Source organism: Megascapheus bottae, chromosome 18 (assembly GCF_031878675.1).
Source record: "Megascapheus bottae isolate mThoBot1 chromosome 18, mThoBot2.hap1, whole genome shotgun sequence".
Lineage (NCBI taxonomy): Eukaryota > Metazoa > Chordata > Mammalia > Rodentia > Geomyidae > Megascapheus > Megascapheus bottae.
The window spans coordinates 38,605,382-38,624,812 of NC_143526.1; the positions used below are offsets into that span (position 1 = coordinate 38,605,382).

At 52.9% G+C, this 19,431-nt stretch overlaps 1 protein-coding gene across 3 annotated transcripts; it reads left to right on the forward strand.

The window, feature by feature from the left end:
- The first annotated feature begins 3,696 nt into the window (after nt 1–3,696).
- Pcif1 (phosphorylated CTD interacting factor 1) lies at nt 3,697–19,422 on the forward strand. Of its 3 annotated transcripts, XM_090352443.1 has the most exons (17): nt 3,697–3,803; nt 7,130–7,187; nt 9,135–9,277; nt 9,369–9,493; nt 10,528–10,665; nt 10,850–10,980; nt 11,067–11,221; nt 12,613–12,760; nt 12,843–12,926; nt 13,149–13,248; nt 15,905–16,067; nt 16,717–16,889; nt 17,019–17,105; nt 17,189–17,373; nt 17,909–18,002; nt 18,083–18,258; nt 18,359–19,422. In XM_090352443.1, the coding sequence occupies exons 1-17, from the start codon at nt 3,707–3,709 to the stop codon at nt 18,582–18,584; spliced, it is 2,283 nt and encodes a 760-aa protein (XP_090208569.1). In that variant the 5' UTR covers nt 3,697–3,706; the 3' UTR covers nt 18,585–19,422. The 3 variants fall into 3 exon arrangements, with proteins under 3 accessions (XP_090208569.1, XP_090208568.1, XP_090208567.1); XM_090352442.1 differs by lacking the exons at nt 3,697–3,803; nt 7,130–7,187 and adding an exon at nt 7,272–7,390 and having other exon boundaries at nt 15,833–16,067; XM_090352441.1 differs by lacking the exons at nt 3,697–3,803; nt 7,130–7,187 and adding an exon at nt 7,285–7,390.
- The last annotated feature ends 9 nt before the right edge of the window (nt 19,423–19,431 follow it).

Genomic DNA, 19,431 nt, shown 5'->3' on the forward strand with positions numbered 1-19,431 from the left:
CCTGGTCTCAGAGTTTTAGGAAGCTGGCTGCATTGCCGCCTTGCCGCCACCTCCTCCTCCTCTTCCTCTTTCTCCTCCTTCTTCTCCTTCTTTTGAGACATCTGGAATTTAATTCTGCATACTCAGCTTATATTGGCATAAATATCTTGGCTCTTGACCACTCAGCTAGAAGTATAGAAATGGTCATCATAGGAACTAGATGGAAGGAGCACAGGTGTCTTCTCCTCCCATCCTGTGATGACAAACACTCCTTGGGGGGGTGGAGGAGCACTAACTGGGACAGGGACAAGATGTAGATTCTGAGGCTCTAACTCTGCACTTCTCCTACTTTCCAGCTGTGCTCAGGCTCCAGGTCTCCAGACTCAACATCTCCCATCGAACCACCAGGCTGAGGCAGAGGCCACGCAGTTTCTCCCCTTGCCCACTGGGCAAATCAGACTCCCTCCTCCCCCCAGTCCTGGGGCTTGAACCCAGGGCCTGGACAGTCCTTGAGTTTCCTTTGCTCAAGGCTAGCATTCTACCACTTGAGCCACAGCACCACTTCAGGCTTTTTCTGTGTAAGTGGTAATGAGGAATCAAACCCCAGGGCTTCATGCATACTAGGTAAGCACTCTACCACTAAGCCACATTCCCAACCCTCAGATTCTTCCACCAATGTTCAGTCCACTGTTTTCTGAAGCCTTACTCACACAACCACCTGCCTGGTCATTTCCCAACCCCCACCTCCTATGCAGCGGGCTTCGTTATACTTCTGCCTCCTCCTCTGTTTCGTGGGCAACCTAAAGATGAAGAATTAGTCTTATCTTTCGCTTGTTCTCAAGGCCCAAGACAGGCCTCAGTACACATCAGTCTAGTCAAGTGAAGAAATGGAGGGCCCATCACACTACACCACACACTTACAGGATGCAGAAGATCAAAGGAGGCACCCTACTCTCCACCATCTATTCTTAGCCCAAATGGCTTCCCTCATGTGGTCCCTGAGTAACCAGAAAGCCACTCCCTACGGGAACCACATTCTGGGGTGGAAAACTCCCTTTCTCTACTTCCTTAGGGCCAGGCCCACTTGTCTTGGAATCTGCCTAGGTCTTAAATCTTGGTAGGTTTTAAACCACAGGACAGGGTCCCAGAGCAGTTGCAGCTGGGGAACAGAATCCTGCTGGAGCTTTTCTTCCCCAACTCTCAGGATCTCTGCAGTCAGAATGCCCTGATCCATCCAGCAGCTATTGTTGAAGTTGAGAACAAGGAGGTTAACACATTTAGCAAGCCCTGAGTTCAAATTCAAGTATTGAAAAAAAAAAGTCATGGCAAGCTGAGGTAGTATAACTTTTAAGTTTTTATTTCCTGTTGATACAGGGATTTTACAAGCAAGCAACTCACGTTTTCCTTGGCATTCAAAAAAATCACTCTGTCTTGGTGTTCCAACCACCAAAACCAAGGCCCGGAATAGAACTGGGGATGCCTGAGACATCACTCAGCTCTCATCCAGTGTGGTCTGGTTATGGTCAGCAAATATGTACAATCACAGAGCTGGCCATGGAGGTTACAGGGGAACAAGGCCAACCCCACCCTTAGGCAGCCCACAGCCTAACAGACAGAGATATAGGCTGGGCAAGCACAATGAGCAGGCTACTGTGGAAATGCAGGAGAAGGAACCTAATGTGCCTAGCATTCATGTATGCAGGCATGCGCACGCGCGTGCGCGCGCACACACACATACCACAAAGACAAGGCCAGTTCAGGGACTATGAGATTTTCCACAGGGAAGGTCTCAAATATCCTTTAATGATATGATAATGGTACAGTGGAAGACAGAATACAACAATGAAAACAAAATCATGGTAGCTACCTAAAATATAACTGTGTGATTCCACTTAACATAAAGTTTAAAGAAGCAAAACTGCAATGGTTAGGGACAAACACTGAGACCAACTATAAAAGAAGTGATGTTGATCACAAAAGTATCCTGCACAACACTTACACTGCAGGAAGTTCTGCTTGACTCCTAAGTACCTTGCCTAAATGATGCTACCCAGTGCCTGCTTTGTGTGAATCATTTTACTTTATGTTTTTTTTCCTTGGGGCGGAGGGGTGTCAATCATGGGGCTCTAACTCAGGACCTGGGTGCTGTCCCTGAACACTTTTTTCTCAAGGTTAGCCCTCTACTACCACTTTGAGCCTCAGCTCTACTTCTGTTTTTTTTGTTGGTTAAATGGAGATAAGTCTCATGGACTTTTCTGCCCAGCTGGGCTTTAAATTGCAATCCTCAGATCTCAGCCTCCTGAGTAGCTAGGATTACAGGTGAGCCACCAGTGCACTATGGTGATTTTTTTTTTTTTGGCCAGTTCTGGGACTTGAATTCAGGGCTTGCGCACTGTCCCTAAGATTCTTTTGCTCAAGGCTAGAATTCTACCACTTGAGCCACAGCACTATTTTTGGATTTTTCTGTGTATGTGGTACTGAGGAATCCAACCCAGGGCTTGATGTATGCTAGGCAAGCACTCTACCACCAAGCCACATTCCCAGCCAAATTGATAATTATACCAGGACAAGTATAAGCCAAACCAAAACTGTCCTAGGTGCAGCATTACAGGTGGTCCTCCTGTGTAGGCCCCAGACATTTCTATGCTGTGCCTGAAGAGCAAACGTACCTCTGGAGGCCTCCCAAACCTGAGATGATCACAGCTAACATTATTTTCAAAATACAGGGACTTTGCAGTGTACACTGCCTGTACCCTTTGCTGACTCTTGCCAAGCCTTTACTTTAAGGAAACTGTTCTTGAGAGGTTAACTGCTCGAAGATGACTCACCTAGGGTGTGTGAATCCGAAACCAGAGGAAGAGACCCCCAGTGCTCACCTCGGATTTTCTTCATGTCTCTCACCCAGCACCCCCAAGCGCAGGCAGGGAGCGTCTGGGATCTGCGAGGACGACCAGCGGCAGTGCCAGCCTAACAGCAGGTGGCACACGTGTCTCCTCCTCAAGCCACCCTCGCCATGGGCTCCTTCGGCGGCTAGCAGTGGGTGGTGCTACTAGAACTGTGTCACCGGCCTGCACCCGTGAGCGCCCGGGCAGGGGGCGGAGCAGGAGGCGCCTAGCAACCGCCGACTCCGCGCAAGGCTAAACTTTGCAGGTGCTTCGAGGTCTCCGGGAGGCCCTCGCCCTGGCTCTTGCCGGGCTTAGGGAGCCGACCCCAAGGCCTGGCTCAGGTTGAGTCAAGCGATCGGCCGAGTTCCGTCTCCGGCCTTTCAGGGACGCTAAGGAACTTTGAACTAATGGCCTGATGGCGCTGGCGTTGGCACGGGCGCGCCGACGCGGGCGCCCCGGTCCGGTCCGGTCCTCCAGCCAAGCCCCCGGCTCTGGGGACAGCCCGACGGGATCGGGGCCCCGTGCGGAGCGGCCGGCCCCGGGCCCCGCAGCCCCGCAGCCCCGCAGGCGCGCCCGCGGGGCGAGGCGAGGCGGGCGTGTGCTTGTGAACTCCCTGCTCCCTCGGTCCTCCACACCCCAGGGACGCCGCCGCCGCCCCCCTCTCCTCACAACCACGGAGGACGGCGGGGCAGGGCCGGAGGAAGGGGAGGGGGCCGCCGGCCGGCCGAGCCCGGGCCGCCGGCCGACTTCGCCACACTCAAGATGGCGGCGCGGCCGCGGCCAGGTCCCTCAGAGGCGGTGCCGGCGCATGCGCAGCGCCGAGTCCCGGGCCGGGACACAAGATGGCGGCAGCGGCGCTGGGGAGGGCGAGGCGGAGGCGGCAAAACAGGCGGTCGAGCAGAGCGTGTAGCCACATCCCCTCGAGTCCGCTGCGGGCAGGTAAGAGCCCCGGGAAGCCACGGTCGCGCCGCGAGCCGCGCCACGGTCCGGGGATCCGCAGCCGAGTGGTGGAGGCCCCTCCGGCGCTTTCCGCTCGGGGCTGCCGCTTGCTTGGTCTCTTTTGCCGCCGCCATCTTAGACCCGCGGGTGGGGAGCCAGGCCGCTGGCTCGGGTGAGGGATGTGGGCCTGCAGGGCGCGGGCGGAGCGGCCTCCAGGGCCCCTCCGCTGCTGCCGCCGCCGCCGCCACCGCCTTTGTGTCGGGCTCCGACTCTGAGTCGCCTCAGCCCGGGGGCGGGAGCGCGCGGCGGGGCGGGGGGCGGAGTCCGGGAGATGGGCCGGCGCGCGCGCGCCAAACAGCCCGCCCCCCGCCGAGGCCGGGGCCCGGGCCGGGAGGGGCGGGCGTGGGGGTGGGGCCGGGGGTGCGCGCGCCGAGGGGCTCCGGGGCTCGCGCGCTGCCGCCCCCGCGCGCTCCCGTCCCGGCGCCTGCGCACGTCGCCAGCCCGTGACTCCGCCCCCCGGCCCCGGGCGTTCTGATTGGCACACCGCTGAGATGCTCCCGCCCCGTTGTACTCCAATCCCGGGATCGGGCTCCCTTTTCCTTCTGGTAGGTTCCTCCCGTTGCGCAGTTAGCTTGTCCTCACGCGTGGCCGCGCTGCGTGGACGGCGGTAGGCGTGGGGGGCCGGGACGCCGCAGGCTAAATAAAAGCTTTGTCTGAAGAAGAGGCGCTGTGTGGTGTCGAGTGTGAAGCACGCCGGGTTCTGTGCGCCCTGGCGGCCCCGGGGCGCCCCCACGGCCGGCGTTCGGGCCGAAGGCTCGGGGCGGCCTGACGCGTCTGAGTCTCTGTGTTTAGATGTGAAATGACGTAGAGTTGTGGTGAGGTTTGGGCCCCGAGTCGCGCGCCTGCCAGGCGGCCTCCCGGGGCCGGGGACATGGGGGACATTTGGAAACCGACAGTTGCCCCGTGCTTCGGCCCCGCCAGGGGTGCGTTCGAAAGCTTACAGTTTTTCATGGCTCGCTCCCTTGTGACTGAAGATGCGAGGCGTTCGGAGCCTTTCCTTGGCTTGCTGGCCCCGGGACTTGAACCCGGCCTGCGCCGCCGTCCCGAGCCGCAGCCCCGCGCCGGCCTCTCTCTGCGGGCCCCGCTCTTCCGCCCGGCCCGCCTTAATCTGCAGTCGGTCTGCAGTCCGCAGAGGCCACCCTCAGCTAGCACTGCGGAGGACAGGATGACGATCAGTGATTACTTTGGTGCCTGCTGTACCACGGCCTCCACTCAGCCCTGTGCTTTTCCTTGTCTTTCACTCGCTCTTGACCTTTCCGGGGGACAGTGGCGCTGTCCGGGGGCGTGAATTCGGGGCCCGGGCGCTGCCCCTTCGGGGTCTTCCGTTTCTTGCTCAAGGCTCCACTTCTGGGCTGTTGGCAGCGTATCTTGGGCTTTCCTGTCAGAGCTGGTTTTGAACCAGCGCCCTTAGATCTCAGCCTCCTGACTAGTGTCTTGGGGATGATCCACTGGCTCCTGACCTAATTCTTAACTTTTTTGGTGCCAGTTCTGGGGCTAGCACTCTACTACGTGAGCACCTCCGGCTGTTTTTGTGATTAGAGATGAGCTCCGTGGATGTTTCTGCCTTGGCTGGCTTCAAACTAGAACCATCAGATCCCAGCCTCCTGACGAGCTAGGCTTACACAGGTGTTGGCCACCAGTGCCTGGCTGCCTTTTTTTTTTTTTTTTCTCCTAGTCTGGGGCCTGAACTCAGAGCCTGGCATTGCACCAGAGATTCTTTTGCTCGAGGTTAGCACTCTACCACTTGAGCCACAGTGCCATTTCCAGCTTTTTCTGTTTACGTGGTACTGAGGAATTCAACCAGGGCTTCATGTACACTAGGCAAGTGCTCTACCACTAAGCCCCATTCCCAGTCTCTATTTTATTTTAATCAAGTCCCCAGATGATTGTGATACAGATAGGGTTTGGAAATGCTTTTGTGTTGTTTGTTCTGGTCTACAAAGTACAGTTACCTGGTACAGTATTTAATGTTTTTTGAGAGAACCATTTTAAATAAAGACATACTAGATGTGTTCCATAACAGATTTGCATGTTTGTTTGTTTTCTTCTCTCAAGACATTTAAACTATGTCTTTCACTAAGGATAACAATTTAAAGCTAGCCTTGGCAGGAAAGTCTGTGAGATTCTAATCTCTAATTAACCACCAAAAAGCTTATAGTGGAGTTGTAACTCAAGTGATAGACTGCCAGCCTTGCATGAATAAGCTGAAAGAGAGTGCCGAGGCCACATCATAGCCTGTGTGCAAACACCACTATTGGCACACACACACACACACACACACACACATATACAGATGTACCTTTCATTTGTGTGAATGGCTGGGATGTTAGCGTTTTTGGGTACCTTTCCCGGGGCTTGGACTTCAGGGTCTGGGTAGGCTAGAGCTCTACCACTTAAACCACAGCTCCAATTCTGCCTTTTTTTTTTTTTTTTTTTTTTTTTGGTGGGTGGGGAGGCCGAGGCGGCCAGGGAGATTGTTAATTGGAGATAAGAAAGTCAGGACTTTTTTTGCCTGGGCTGGCTTGGAGTTCTGATCCTCAGACCTCAGCCTTCTGAGTAGTTAAGATTACAGGTGTGAGCCACCAGTACTCTATCACTTTTCTTTGGCCTAAGAGCTCTTTGGTTGGCAGAGCTGATCCCACAGTTTGCGGAGCCTTCTAGTGAAAACAAAAACATAGGCTTTCCGTTTAAAATGATTTAAAGCCAGATGCCATAGCATACCCTGTAGTTGTGGGGAGGCCCATTTGAGGTCAGTCGTTGGGCACTGGCCTGGGCAACACAGCGGTAGTGAGGGGGAGGAAGCCAGGCACTGGTGGCTCACACCTGAACACCTAGTTATTCGAGAGGCTGAGATCCAAGGATCATGGTTTTAAGTCAGCCGGGGCAAGGAAGTCCTTGAGACTCTTTATCTCCAATTAACCACCAAAAAGCTAGAGGTGTGGCTCAAGTTGTAGAGCACTAGCTTTGAGCCAAAAACTCAGGGTTAGCACCCAGGCCCTAGGTAAAGCCCCAAGACTTGCACACAACACAAACAAATTCTGCCTTGGGTGTGTAGTGCGTTAGTAGAAGCCTTGCCTATCATGTTCCAGGCCTTGCCTTTGTTCCACAGCACAGAAGGAAAATTCAGATTGGTGACAGTAGAGCCTCCAGATTAAACCAGCCTCAGGGCCCTCTTAAACATGAGCCCTTCCCAACCATAAGGGCCCACAGTTGTCAAAGGCAAACCTGTTGGTTAGGAGACTATCTTCCAGTGTATCCTGTCGTAGGGCTGCTGTGTCCCAGCCCCTCTCGCTGTTGTTCCTGCCTGGCAGCATTTGCGGGTCAGTGACTCTCTTTTTTCTATTTGTTCTCCAGCTGCTGATATCAGGAGTCCCCAGGGCTCCTGTCCACTTCACTGCTGACCCGCCCATCCATCTGTGCTGAGCCTTCCTGCAGGCCTCCCCACTACTTCTGTGGGATCCTGTGACGTGGGGTCAGCCCGGCTGGAGAAGAAATCCCTCTCATGCTTGCATTGCAGACCCCAGAGGGTGAGAAAGGGGGTGGGGTGCTCATTCAGCCTTGAAACCCATGGGCTCAAGCCCCCAGCCAACAGTTATCAAGGCCCTCTTGTGTTGTACCCATGTCCTACTGTCCCTGTGTTTGTATCTGCCATATTGTATCCTAAGTTTAACTGTTACTTTCCCTTTCCACATTAACAAAAACAATGACTGAATGTACAATAAAACCAATGTCCCCATGATTCTTATGTCAACAGCCAGTCAAGGCTCCCGATTAGCATAAGCCCATCAGTGTGGCCACAGTGAGTTGGTAAAAATTCAGCAAGGTAAAGATAATGTCTAAATCTGGGTCTGGGAGCAAGGCCCAGTGGTAGAGTGCTCACCTAGCATGCATAAAGCTCTAGGTTTGATTCCTGCATACCACATACACAGAAAAAGCCAGAAGTGGTGCTGTGGCTTAAGTGGTAGATTGCTAGTCTTGAGAAAGCCCAAGGACAGTGCGCAGGCCATGAGTTCAAGCTCCAGGACTGGCACAAAAAAAAAAAAAAAAAAAGGAAAAAAGGTAATGTCTAAATCTGCCTTTGTGGTTTTATTTTGGATAGGGTTTGATTTGGTCTTACTTGGCCTCCTAGGTTTTAGTGGCCCCGAGCTGGGAACTACTTTGACCCAGGAGGCTTTCATTTGATGTGCTTTGGATGGGGAACTGGGAGGGGGAGTTATTCAAAGCCAAGGAAGCTGATCTCCTTCTGTAGTAAATAAAGTCAGTGTTTACCTTGGATCTCAGTCTCTCCAGAGTAGCTTAGGTGTGAGCCACCAACACCTGGCTTGCACAAGCTCCTTTATTATTTTATTTTCTGTGGGTCTTGAGGCTTGAACTGTCCTGGGTGCTGTCTCTGGGCTCTTCAGCTCAAGGCTACTGACTTACCCCTGGGCCTGGGTGTTGTCCCTAAGCTCTTCAGTTGAAGGCTACTGCCCTATTCTTGAGCCAAGCCCCACTTCCCATATTCTAGGGGTTAATTGTAGATAAGAGTTTTTGGTCCTTTTGTGCCTGGGCTGACTTTGAACCTTGATCCTCAGATCTCAGCCTCCTGAGTAGCTAGGATTACAGGCATGAGCTGAGCCACTGCACCTGGCTGCTCAAGTTCCTTTAAAACAGATTGCTTCCTGTCCTAAAACGTAGAAGGAGGTTAAACTGGTTAGATTCTAAGCCCCTTTCCCAGCTTCCCTTGCTCCACTGAGATTTTACTGATTGGTGACAATAAAATATTATCTCCGCCTCTCCCTAAGAGGAGGAGTTACTGGTCTTTCTTGCAGGAGTAGATTCTCAAGAACAGATTCAGTTCTGTGTTATTTACTACTCCAGGTGCTTTGTAAATGTTTCCAGAATTGATAGAGCCCCGTTGGTCCAAGTAGCAAGCTGAGAGGTGCCCTGTACCAAACTCCTATTCCTAATGAGAACCCCAGTTGATAGAACGACAGTGCTGGTGTGTATCGGCATGGAGAGGCACAGGCCAGAAGCAGTCAAGGAAGGCTTCACAGAGAATGGCAGAGAACTGGAGACGGTACTTTTAGGCAGAAGGAGTATGAGGAGAACACTTACTTTACAGTGGAGGGAACTAAACTTAGATGCCAAGGTGCCTTCTGTGGTGCCAGCTGGCCCCCCCCCCAGGGGAGGACTGGGTTGGATTTCTCCACATCGGTGGGTGGTCACTGGGGCCCTCAGTTATGACTGTCTGGTAGGGAGGAGCTGACTCTTTGGTCCTCTGTGTGGCAGGTCCTGTGTGGGTGCTGAGATGGCCAATGAGAATCATGGTAGCCCCCGGGAGGAAGCTTCATTGCTGAGTCACTCCCCAGGCACCTCCAATCAGAGCCAGCCCTGCTCTCCAAAGCCAGTGCGCCTGGTACAGGATCTCCCAGGTACTGGTGGGGAGTCAAAGTGGGACAAGCCAGGGAGGAAGGTGGCTCTAAGAGCAGCCCCAACTCTGGCCTGGTTCTCTACCTGTTTCAGAGGAGCTGGTGCACGCAGGCTGGGAGAAGTGCTGGAGCCGCAGAGAGAATCGCCCCTACTACTTCAACCGGTTCACCAACCAGTCCCTGTGGGAGATGCCAGTGCTGGGCCAGCATGATGTGATTGTGAGTGCCAGCCTGGGGTAGTGGTCTCAGAGCCTCCTCTGGCATACAGATCTTCATCAAGTACACCCCATCAGCTGTGTGCCCAGCCCTCTGCTGATATCTGTAGATAAAATGTCCTGCAAGACCCCATCATCTCATAGAACCTACGCTCAAATAGGAGACTGACAGATGATAGACTGACAGCTAACAGTGCAGCATTGTGAATGAACTTCTGCTGTTTGCCCTGTGCAAAGGAGAAAGGCGTGGAAATAGACCTGCTTCTTTGCCCTTGAGCATGTTCAAGGTCTACTAGCAGGGACAGGATTAGAGTGGTGGTTTTGTATGGCATTCAAGTACACTAGTGACCTTGCCTGACCTACGAAGGAACTCAGGGGGCAGGGCAGAAAATGATTCCAAGAATCAGCCTTTAAGGTGGGATTAGCTTCCGAAGTGGTAAGAGTGGTCTAAGAACTGGAATGGGTCTGTGAAGTGAAGTGCAGGCAGGAGCTGTCCAGCTTTGGGTTCTCTTGGCTATGTAGGCAGGTAACATCTTGTGTTGCAGGTGAAGACCAGAGGTTCAGAGGGGAAATGACCCCTGGCCTCACAGCTAGCATCCAGCAAAGCAGGATTGCACCTAGATGTGATTTCTTACAACCAAAAGAGGCCCATCCTTTCTCAAAAGAGGCTTTCTTTTTCGAAAATAAGCATTTCTTGAGTTTTCGTTTACTCTTGACTTTCATTACTTTCTGAAGGAAAATAAACAAGCACACCGAGCACTGATCTTATGCAAGTCATACTCACTGCCTCCTGTCAATCTTTTCATTGCTGAGATAATTAGCATGGCCATTTGAAGATGAGGAAATGAGGAAATGAAGAAGAGAGTTGTTCCCCAAAGCTCATACAGTTGCAAGTAGCAGGCAGTAGCAGAACTGTGTTCTCCTCCTGCAGTCTAGCACTCTGCTCTTCTTTGAGGAGTAACAGAACACGAAGGCAGGAGAGTGCCAAGATACCGGGGCTCCCAAGCTGCTGCAACTCTGCTCTTTTCCCTCCCCCAGTCGGACCCTTTGGGGCTGAATGCAACTCCACTCCCCCAAGACTCAAGCTTGGTGGAACCCCCCCCAACTGAGAACAAGTTCAGAAAACGGCAGCTCTCGGAAGAGCAGCCAAGTGGCAATGGTGTGAAGAAGCCCAAGGTGAGTGTGCGGGGGTCTCAAGACCCCGCTGGTGGGCAGATAACCAGAGGCTCCTGCAAAGGCTTGGTGTCAGCAGGCTGGTCAGGAGGGAGCCCTGGGCCACAGCTCACCAGGGTTCAGGGTGCAGTGCTACAGCCTGGTTGCTAAGTCTCCTGACCTGATGCTTCTGATTCTTCTGCTCCAGATTGAAATCCCTGTGACACCCACAGGCCAGTCGGTGCCTAGCTCGCCCAGCATCCCAGGAACCCCAACACTGAAGATCTGGGGCACATCTTCTGAAGATAAACAGCAGGCAGCCCTTCTCCGGCCCACTGAGTGAGTCACTGGATTGTGTGGCAGGCGCCCTGGCTGATGGCCGGCCTGCCCAGGGCTGACCATCCTCATCACTCCTGTGTTTCAAGGGTGTACTGGGACCTGGATATCCAGACCAATGCTGTCATCAAACACCGGGGGCCTTCAGAGATCCTGCCTCCACATCCTGAAGTGGAGCTGCTTCGTTCCCAGCTCATCCTGAAGCTGCGGCAGCACTATCGGGAGCTGTGCCAGCAACGGGAAGGTAGCTGCTTCCCCCCCCCCACCTCATGTGGGCTCAGGGACAAGGGAGGGGGAATCTGGTGCTGCAGAGCAGGCCCTGAGGGTTACAGACTAGTTGGCATCCTGCTCTATTGTCTGCTGCCTCTTATCCCAGGCCTAGCACTTAATCTCTTTCTGTTGTGGTTTTCTCATCTGTCAAATGAAGATAGAAACCTGTTCTTACATAAAGGGTGGCTGGAGGGGCCGGGAGTTTGGCCTAGTGGTAGAGTGCTTGCCTAGCATGCACGAAGACCCAGGTTCAATTCCTCGGTACCACATACATAGAAAAAAGCCGGAAGTGGTGCTGAGGCTCAAGGGGTAGAGCTCTAGCCTTGAGAAAGTCCAAGGACAGTGCTCAGGCCCTGAGCTCAAGCCCAGGACTGGCAAAAAACAAAACAAAAAAACATAAAGGGTGGCTGGAACTTGCTATTTTTTAGGTAATGTCAAGACTTTTCACATATCTGTAAAAGAGAATTAAAACAAGAATATCTGTGCTGCATAGGTACGTAAGTTTTCAGTAAACCACAACTTTTTTTTTTTTTTTGTCAGTCGTGGGGCTTGGACTGTGGGCCTGGGCAGTATCCCTGAGCTCTTCAACTCAAGGCTACTACCCTACTCCTTGAGCCACAGCGCCACTTCTGGTTTTCTAGTGGTTAATGGGAGATAAGAGTCTTAACAGTGTTTAGTGCCCAGGTTGGCTTTGAACCGAGATCCTCAGATCTCAACCTCCTGAGTAGCTAGGATTACAGGCATGAGCCACCATGCCTAGCTTGCAGCTTCTAATTCTTGATATTGCTGAAATATAGACCCCCCCCACACACTTTTTTTTGGTGGTGGGTCATGGTGCTTGAACTGGGCCTGGGTACTGTCCCTGAGCTCTTCAGCTGAAGGCTACCACCCTACCCTTGAGCCAAGCCCCATTTCCCATTTCCTAGAGGTTAATTGGAGATAAGAGTCTCAGGTCCTTTTGTGCCCCAGCTGGTTTTGAACATTGATCCTCTGATCTCAGCCTCCTGAGTAGCTAGGATTATAGGCATGAGCCACTGCAACCAGCTTCCCTCACTTGCTTACCCTGTTAACACTCATTAATACCCTGAAATTTAAAACAATTCAAGCCAGATATGATGACCTACACTTTTAATCTTGGCGCTCAGAAGGCTGAGGCAGGAGGACTGTGGTTGAGGCAGTCCTGGGCTGCATATGGGGACTCTGACCTAAGAAACGAGCAACAACCACAAAAACAAAAACTCTATTAGTGATTCTCAGAATCTAATTTGGGAACTGCTTCTTGACTGCCCAGCACTGTGCCTCTTATGTGCCAGGCAGGAGGAGCCTGTTAGAGCCCCTTGGCTCAGCAGTGCTCCTATCCTGCAGGAATTGAGCCTCCCCGGGAATCTTTCAACCGCTGGATGCTGGAGCGCAAGGTGGTAGACAAAGGATCAGATCCCCTGTTGCCAAGCAACTGTGAACCCGTCGTGTCACCTTCCATGTTTCGCGAAATCATGAATGACATTCCCATCAGGTACATCTCCTCAGCGGGCCACTTAGCTTCTGTGCCCAGTCACATGTAGATGGGCTCTAACTCTGCCCACGTTTGAACCCAGGTTATCTCGAATCAAGTTCCGGGAGGAAGCCAAGCGCCTGCTCTTCAAATACGCAGAGGCTGCCAGGCGGCTTATCGAGTCCAGGTTTGGCTCTCTGCCCACATGAGGGAGGCCCATGATCAAAGGGGAAGGTCTTAGGGCACTTAGCCTGTGCTTGCCTATACAGGGGCTGTCATTGCTCCTAAAAACAGAGCAAGGACTTGGGGAGGAAACAATGCTTCAATGCCAGTCAAGTGGGTTGGAGGGAGAGGGGGGTAGAGCAGACATCTGAATGGCTGAGCCCTTTCTTCTGCCCTTGGTGTGTAGGAGCGCATCCCCTGACAGCAGGAAGGTGGTCAAGTGGAATGTGGAAGACACCTTCAGCTGGCTTCGAAAGGACCATTCAGCCTCTAAGGAGGACTACATGGTGAGTGGGCCCCAGGGGAGGCCAGTTAAAATGGCTCTGTGGCCAGGCTCCAGTGGCTCACATCTGTAATCTAGCTAGGCAGGAAGCTGAGATCTGAGGATTATAGTTTAAAACAAGCCCAGGCAGGAAAGATTATTTCCAATTAATCACCAAAAAGTCAGAAACAGAGCTGTGGATCAAATGGTAGAGTTCTAGCCTTGAGCAAAAAAGCTTGGGGAGGGCTGGGAGTTTGGCCTAGTGGTAGAGTGCTTGCCTAGCATGCACGAAGACCCGGGTTCAATTCCTCGGTACCACATACATAGAAAAAAGCCGGAGGTGGTGCTGAGGCTCTAGTGGTAGAGCTCTAGCCTTGAGAAAGCCCAAGGACAGGGCTCAGGCCCTGAGTTCAAGCCCAGGACTGGCAAAAAAAAAAAAAAGCTTGGGGAAGCCCGTGCATGAGGCATTGTGGCTCATGTTCAGTACGTGCAGTACGTGGCTCACGCCTATAATCCTAGCCACTCAAGAGGCTGAGATCTGAGGATTAAGGTTCAAACCCAGCCCAGGTACAAAGGACCTGAGACTCTTTTTATCTCCAATTAACCTCTAGAAAATGGGAAGTGGGGCTTGGCTCAAGGGTAGGGCGGTAGCCTTGAGTTGTAGAGCTCAGGGATAATGCCCAGGCTAGTTCAAGCCCTATGACCCACAAAAAAAAAAAAAAAAAAAGCTTGGGAATAAAGTAGTGCTGAGGCTCAAGAGTAGGGTGGTAGATTTTAGTGGAAGAACTCAGGGACAGTGTCCATGCCCAGAGTTCAAGCCCCATGACTCCCCCCCCCCCAAAAAAAAGCTCGGGGGTGCCATGTACCAGTGGCTCACACCTGTAACCCTAGCTACGCAGGAGGTTGATATGTGAGGATCAATGTTTGAGAGCCAGCCAGGGCAGAAAACTCCCTGTGAGACTCTTATTAGCCACTCAAAAACTGGAAGTGGAGAAAGTAGCACTATGGCTCAAAGTCGTAGAGCACTAGCCTTGAGCTGAAGAGCTCAGGGACAGTGCCCAGGCTCAGAGTTCAAGCCCCACAACCAACCAAACCAAAAAACAAAAACAGTGTAGGTGTGGTGGTTCACGCCTGTTAGCCTAGCTACTTAGGAGGCTGAGATCAGAGGATTGGGGTCCAGAGCCAGCCGGGCACTAGAGACTGTGAGAATCTTATCTCCAATTAACCACCAGAGTAGAGTGCTTGCCTAGCATGCACGAAGATCTATGTTTGATTCCTTGGTACCACATACACAGAAAAAGCTGGAAATGGGGCTGTGACTCAAGTGGTATCAGTACTCAGGCTCTGAGTTCATACCCCAAGACTGACCAAAAAAAAACCTACAACAAAAAAACCACTAGAAAACTGGAAGTGGCGCTGTGGCTCAGTGGGTAGGGCAGTAGCCTTGTGCTGGAAGAGCTTAGGGATAGTGCCCAGCCCCAGAGTTCAAGCCCCATGACTGACCAAAAACAAAACAAAACCCCCAAACCCCAAAACAAAAATCAAAAACTGGAAGTGGAGCCATGGTTTAAAGTAGTGTAGTGCTAACCTTGAGCAGAAGAGCTCAGGGATAGTGAGGATAGTGCCTAGGTCTGAGTTCAAGCCCCATGACTGGCACATACCCTCTTTCTCACCCCCCCCCCCCAAGGCTGTGTAGCCATTTCTCCTAGGAAGCCTTCCTTACCTGTGGGTACGGATGTGCTTCCACAGCAAAACTTGACTTTCTCAGCCCCCAGTCTCGTGACTAGAGATGTTCATCCAGGCTCCTGGCTCTTTCCCAAAAACATTTCCATTAACTTCTAATGCAATCTTAAGCTTCGCCATACACAAAGAGCTCCCTTTTCAATATCTCCCCTGAAAAGATTTTTGGATACAGAATGACAAACTGCTTTTTCTTCTGTATTTATCACTTATTGCAGTTAAAAGCCCTACTCAATTCCCTTTATGTTAATGTGTCTAGAACTTTTTTTTTTCTGGGTAAAACCTATCACTTCTTAAAGTATACCGCCAGCACTAGCAATGGGCTTTCTTTTCAGGGCCATTTTCCACAAGAGACAAGGTTTCGCACTTCACAACAGCAACCATGTATTTGGCACGTAGGGAGTGCCAAATGTAGGTGTATTCACTAGCCAGAGTGACTCATCTTCACTCTTTAGTTTCACAGATGTGATTCAGCAAAATCACAAATGCCTACAGTAACCCTTGCAAGTTTCTAACTGCTCAGTTTTTAAATTTGTACCGAGTTCCTTATGTTGGAATCAGCTTTCTCTGGTGTATTGCAAATGGAAGCCACAACAGTGTAGGCTTGTGTTTCTCCACTACCAAGCATGGGCTGCAATACTGTGTAACCCCAACAGACACTGCTGGCATTTAGTAGATACTCATGCCATGGTAAATGTATGGTAAATCCCGAAGGAGTGATCACGTGTATCATTCAGACTGTGCTGTTAGATGTGTCAAGTTCCCTTGGTAGCTGAGAAAGATTCGGGAAAGTCAAGAGATCTGTCAAAGTGACATAGCTAGTAAGTAGTAGGGCCAGTTTCAAAACCAGGACTGCTGGAATCCAACAGCCCTGCAGTTGCCTGCCAGCCTGGCTGAGACCCTTGGCCTCCACAAGTATCCTGATCTGGAGTCTTCTCCAGGACCGCCTGGAACACCTGCGGAGGCAGTGCGGCCCCCACGTGTCAGCGGCAGCCAAGGACTCCGTGGAAGGAATCTGCAGCAAGATCTACCACATCTCCCTCGAGTACGTCAGACGGATCCGAGAGAAGCACCTCGCCATCCTCAAGGAAAACAACATTCCAGGTAGGATGGAGGATATCACATCCGTGACCTAGACCCTGTTTGAGGGAGCAAGTGAGAGCGAGCCTCAAGCCACGACCTTGTTTGGGGAGCCTATTTTCTCTTATGTTTGGGTCAAAACCTGCCATGTCCTCTGGCCAGGTGGTGTCAGCACTCTTGTTATAGACAGAGGTGATGAGAAAGGAAAAGCCGAAGTTAGTGGAGAAAGATGGGCAGGAAGTAGTGACGGGGGGCTTCCATCCACTCTCTGTGCAAGCCTTTCCCCAGCCGGCAGTGCAGCACTGACCACAGAACTGAGTACCCATAGCTAACGCAGCCGAACAGCTTGCCTCTCAAAGGTCTCCCTGGAGGAAAACAGTTCTCATACTTCTGCCCAGCAGTGAAACCCCAGGGCTTGAGCCTACCTGCCTTCCAGACCCAAAGCAAGGAAAACAGCATCTGCTTCAGTGCAAGCATATTGACATAGACCACCAGTTTCTGCCAGCTGTCTGGTACTTTTAAGTGGCTTTTTGGTTCATTCCTTACTCAACTTGTTTGAGCCACTGTGACTGACCTGTGGAATGAGGCTTTCCTTGCTCCGTGGAGTGCACCTGGTACACAGTAGGTGCCGAGGTCATGCAGGGTGGCCCCTCACTGGTCTCCCTGTCCACAGGGGAGGTGGAGGCCTCGGAGACGGAGCCCCGCCTCGTGTACTGCTACCCTGTGCGGCTGGCCGTGTCTGCGCCCCCCATGCCCGGCGTGGAGATGCACATGGAGAATAATGTGGTCTGCATCCGATATAAGGGAGAAGTGGTCAAGGTCAGCCGCAACTACTTCAGCAAGCTGGTGAGAGCTTGGTGGGGCGGCTCTAGCTGCAGGCTGACTTGGGGCGTAGGGTCTTCCTTGACTCACAGAGCTCAGCAGATAACCGTGATGTGGTGTGGGGCCACTGCTGAGCCATTTTCTGTCCCACAGTGGCTCCTTTACCGCTACAGCTGTATCGATGACTCTGCCTCCGAGCGGTTCTTACCCCGGGTCTGGTGTCTTCTCCGGCGGTACCAGGTACAGGCCTGGGGCAGCTGGGGCAAGGGCTCCCTTGGAGTGGGGCAGGAGACGGGCCTGACTCTTGACTGGCTCCTCTGCAGATGATGTTTGGAGTGGGCATCTACGAGGGGACAGGCCTGCAGGGATCGCTCCCCGTGCACGTCTTTGAGGCTCTCCACCGACTCTTTGGCGTCAGCTTTGAGTGCTTTGCCTCACCCCTCAACTGCTACTTCCGCCAGTACTGCTCCGCCTTTCCTGACACAGATGGTTACTTTGGTTCCCGAGGGTGAGCGCCCCTTCTGCCCAGGTCTGGGAAGTGGTCCTCCAGAGCCTGGGTCCCACCGAGCCGCCTGCTTCCTCAGGCTTCAGGGATTTGGAGCAGGCAGTCTTGGCAGTAGCCGTGGACATGCTACTTCACTTCTGGAGCCTCAGCTTTTCAGGCCCTATGGGCAGACATGTAATACTAACCTGGCCTGCAGGCTTCTCAGTGATAAGCTCAGGTTTAGAGTAGGACCAATGAAGAGAAATGGCAAGGCAGACCTCAAAACCGATGGGGGTGAGATGAGCCAGATGAAGAGGTTAGCTCTTCAGCAAGAAGAAATTGCCAGGGAAGCCCTGAGTGTGGCTTGTGTCGTGGTACCTTACAAGTCCAGCATCTCAGCTTGGTAGCTATAGATTGTGTATCAAGCCTGTTCTCATGCCTTCCGTGGTTATGCTGGCCTCTGCCTGACCATAGTCTCTCTTCAGTGTGGCTACGTAGGGATGGGGAGGCCCCCATTTTTGGCTGGGTTCAGGTGGGACTTAACATATTCCATCTCTAGCCCCTGTCTGGACTTCGCCCCACTGAGTGGCTCCTTTGAGGCCAACCCTCCGTTCTGTGAGGAGCTCATGGATGCGATGGTCTCTCACTTTGAGGTGGGTGTGTTGCTACTGATGGGGAGGTAGGAGGCAGAACTGCCAGACTCCTGACGCCCTCCCTGTGCTCTTTTCCACAGAAATTGCTAGATAGCTCCCCTGAACCCCTGTCCTTCATCGTGTTCATCCCCGAGTGGCGGGAACCCCCCACGCCAGTGCTCACCCGCATGGAGCAGAGCCGCTTCAAGCGCCACCAGCTGGTCCTGCCTGCCTTTGAGCACGAGTACCGCAGTGGCTCCCAGCACATCTGCAAGAAGTGGGTGCCCAAGAGGCAGGGGAGGGTAGGAGGGCCGGGCTGGCCAGATGACCGCCGGGCCAGGCCAAGTCTCACCTTGAGCAACTGCCTTTGCCCGCAGGGAGGAAATGCACTACAAGGCCGTCCACAACACAGCCGTGCTCTTCCTACAGAATGAACCTGGCTTTACCAAGTGGGGACCGACACCGGAGCGGTTACAGGAGCTGACCACTGCCTACCGGCAGTCAGCCCGAAGCCATGGCTCCAGTTCTTCCTCATCTTCAGAGGCCAAGGACCGGGACTCAGGCCGAGAGCAGGGCCCTAGCCGCGAGCCTCACCCCACTTAACACACCCTGCGGGGAGGAGGAGCCCCACGGGTGCTATATGAATGGCTGAGACTCCAGGGCCCTCCCCTGGGGTGGCAGCAGGACTTGGGCTGCCAGTGACATAGGAATATTATGGCTCTGCTAGGGCTTCCCCTCCCTGCCTCCACCTCCTTTCCCCACCTTGGACTCGTCTCTAAGTCTCTACTGTAAATAGGCCCATGTCTTCCCATCTCCACACTGACCCTGTTGCTGCCTTGTTTCATTTGTAAAAGATAATACAGAACCCCACCAACAACGTGTGAGGGTCATGAGAGTAGAGAGGGCTGCCTACAGCTACCTCCCCGATCTTTCTCTAAATCAGGCTCCCCTTCTCATGACCTCTGGGGCTCCGTCCTCCATCCCAATGTCCTGCCACAAGCGGTGCCTGGATCCTCTGCCTGTGTTCTGCAGGTTAGAGAACACCAGGCCGGCATCATCTTGTTCTAAACTCCCAAAGCTACTTGCCGGGATACTTCTGGAAGATCAGGATCCGTTTTGTGTACCCAAGTCAAACAAGACTCAATGGCTGTGGAGCCATGCTAGTGAGAAGTCTGATGTTCGTGGTCAAGGCTCGGGAGAAAAACAGCCTCAGCACTACCCCAGGTCTGGGGGCCATCGGAGCCCAGAGGAGGAAACAAACAGGCTCTGGGCAGGGCATCCTCAGCTCTGACTTGGGATCAGGCCCTCACACCATGAGACCACCTCATGAGTCCACTCAGTAGCAAGGCCAAGGTTCTTAGACAGGCAGGACAAGCTGACTACAGGACCAGCAGCCTCAGGCCCTTCTCTGTCTTCTGCTTCCTGAGTCTTTGCCTGGTTTAGGCTGCAA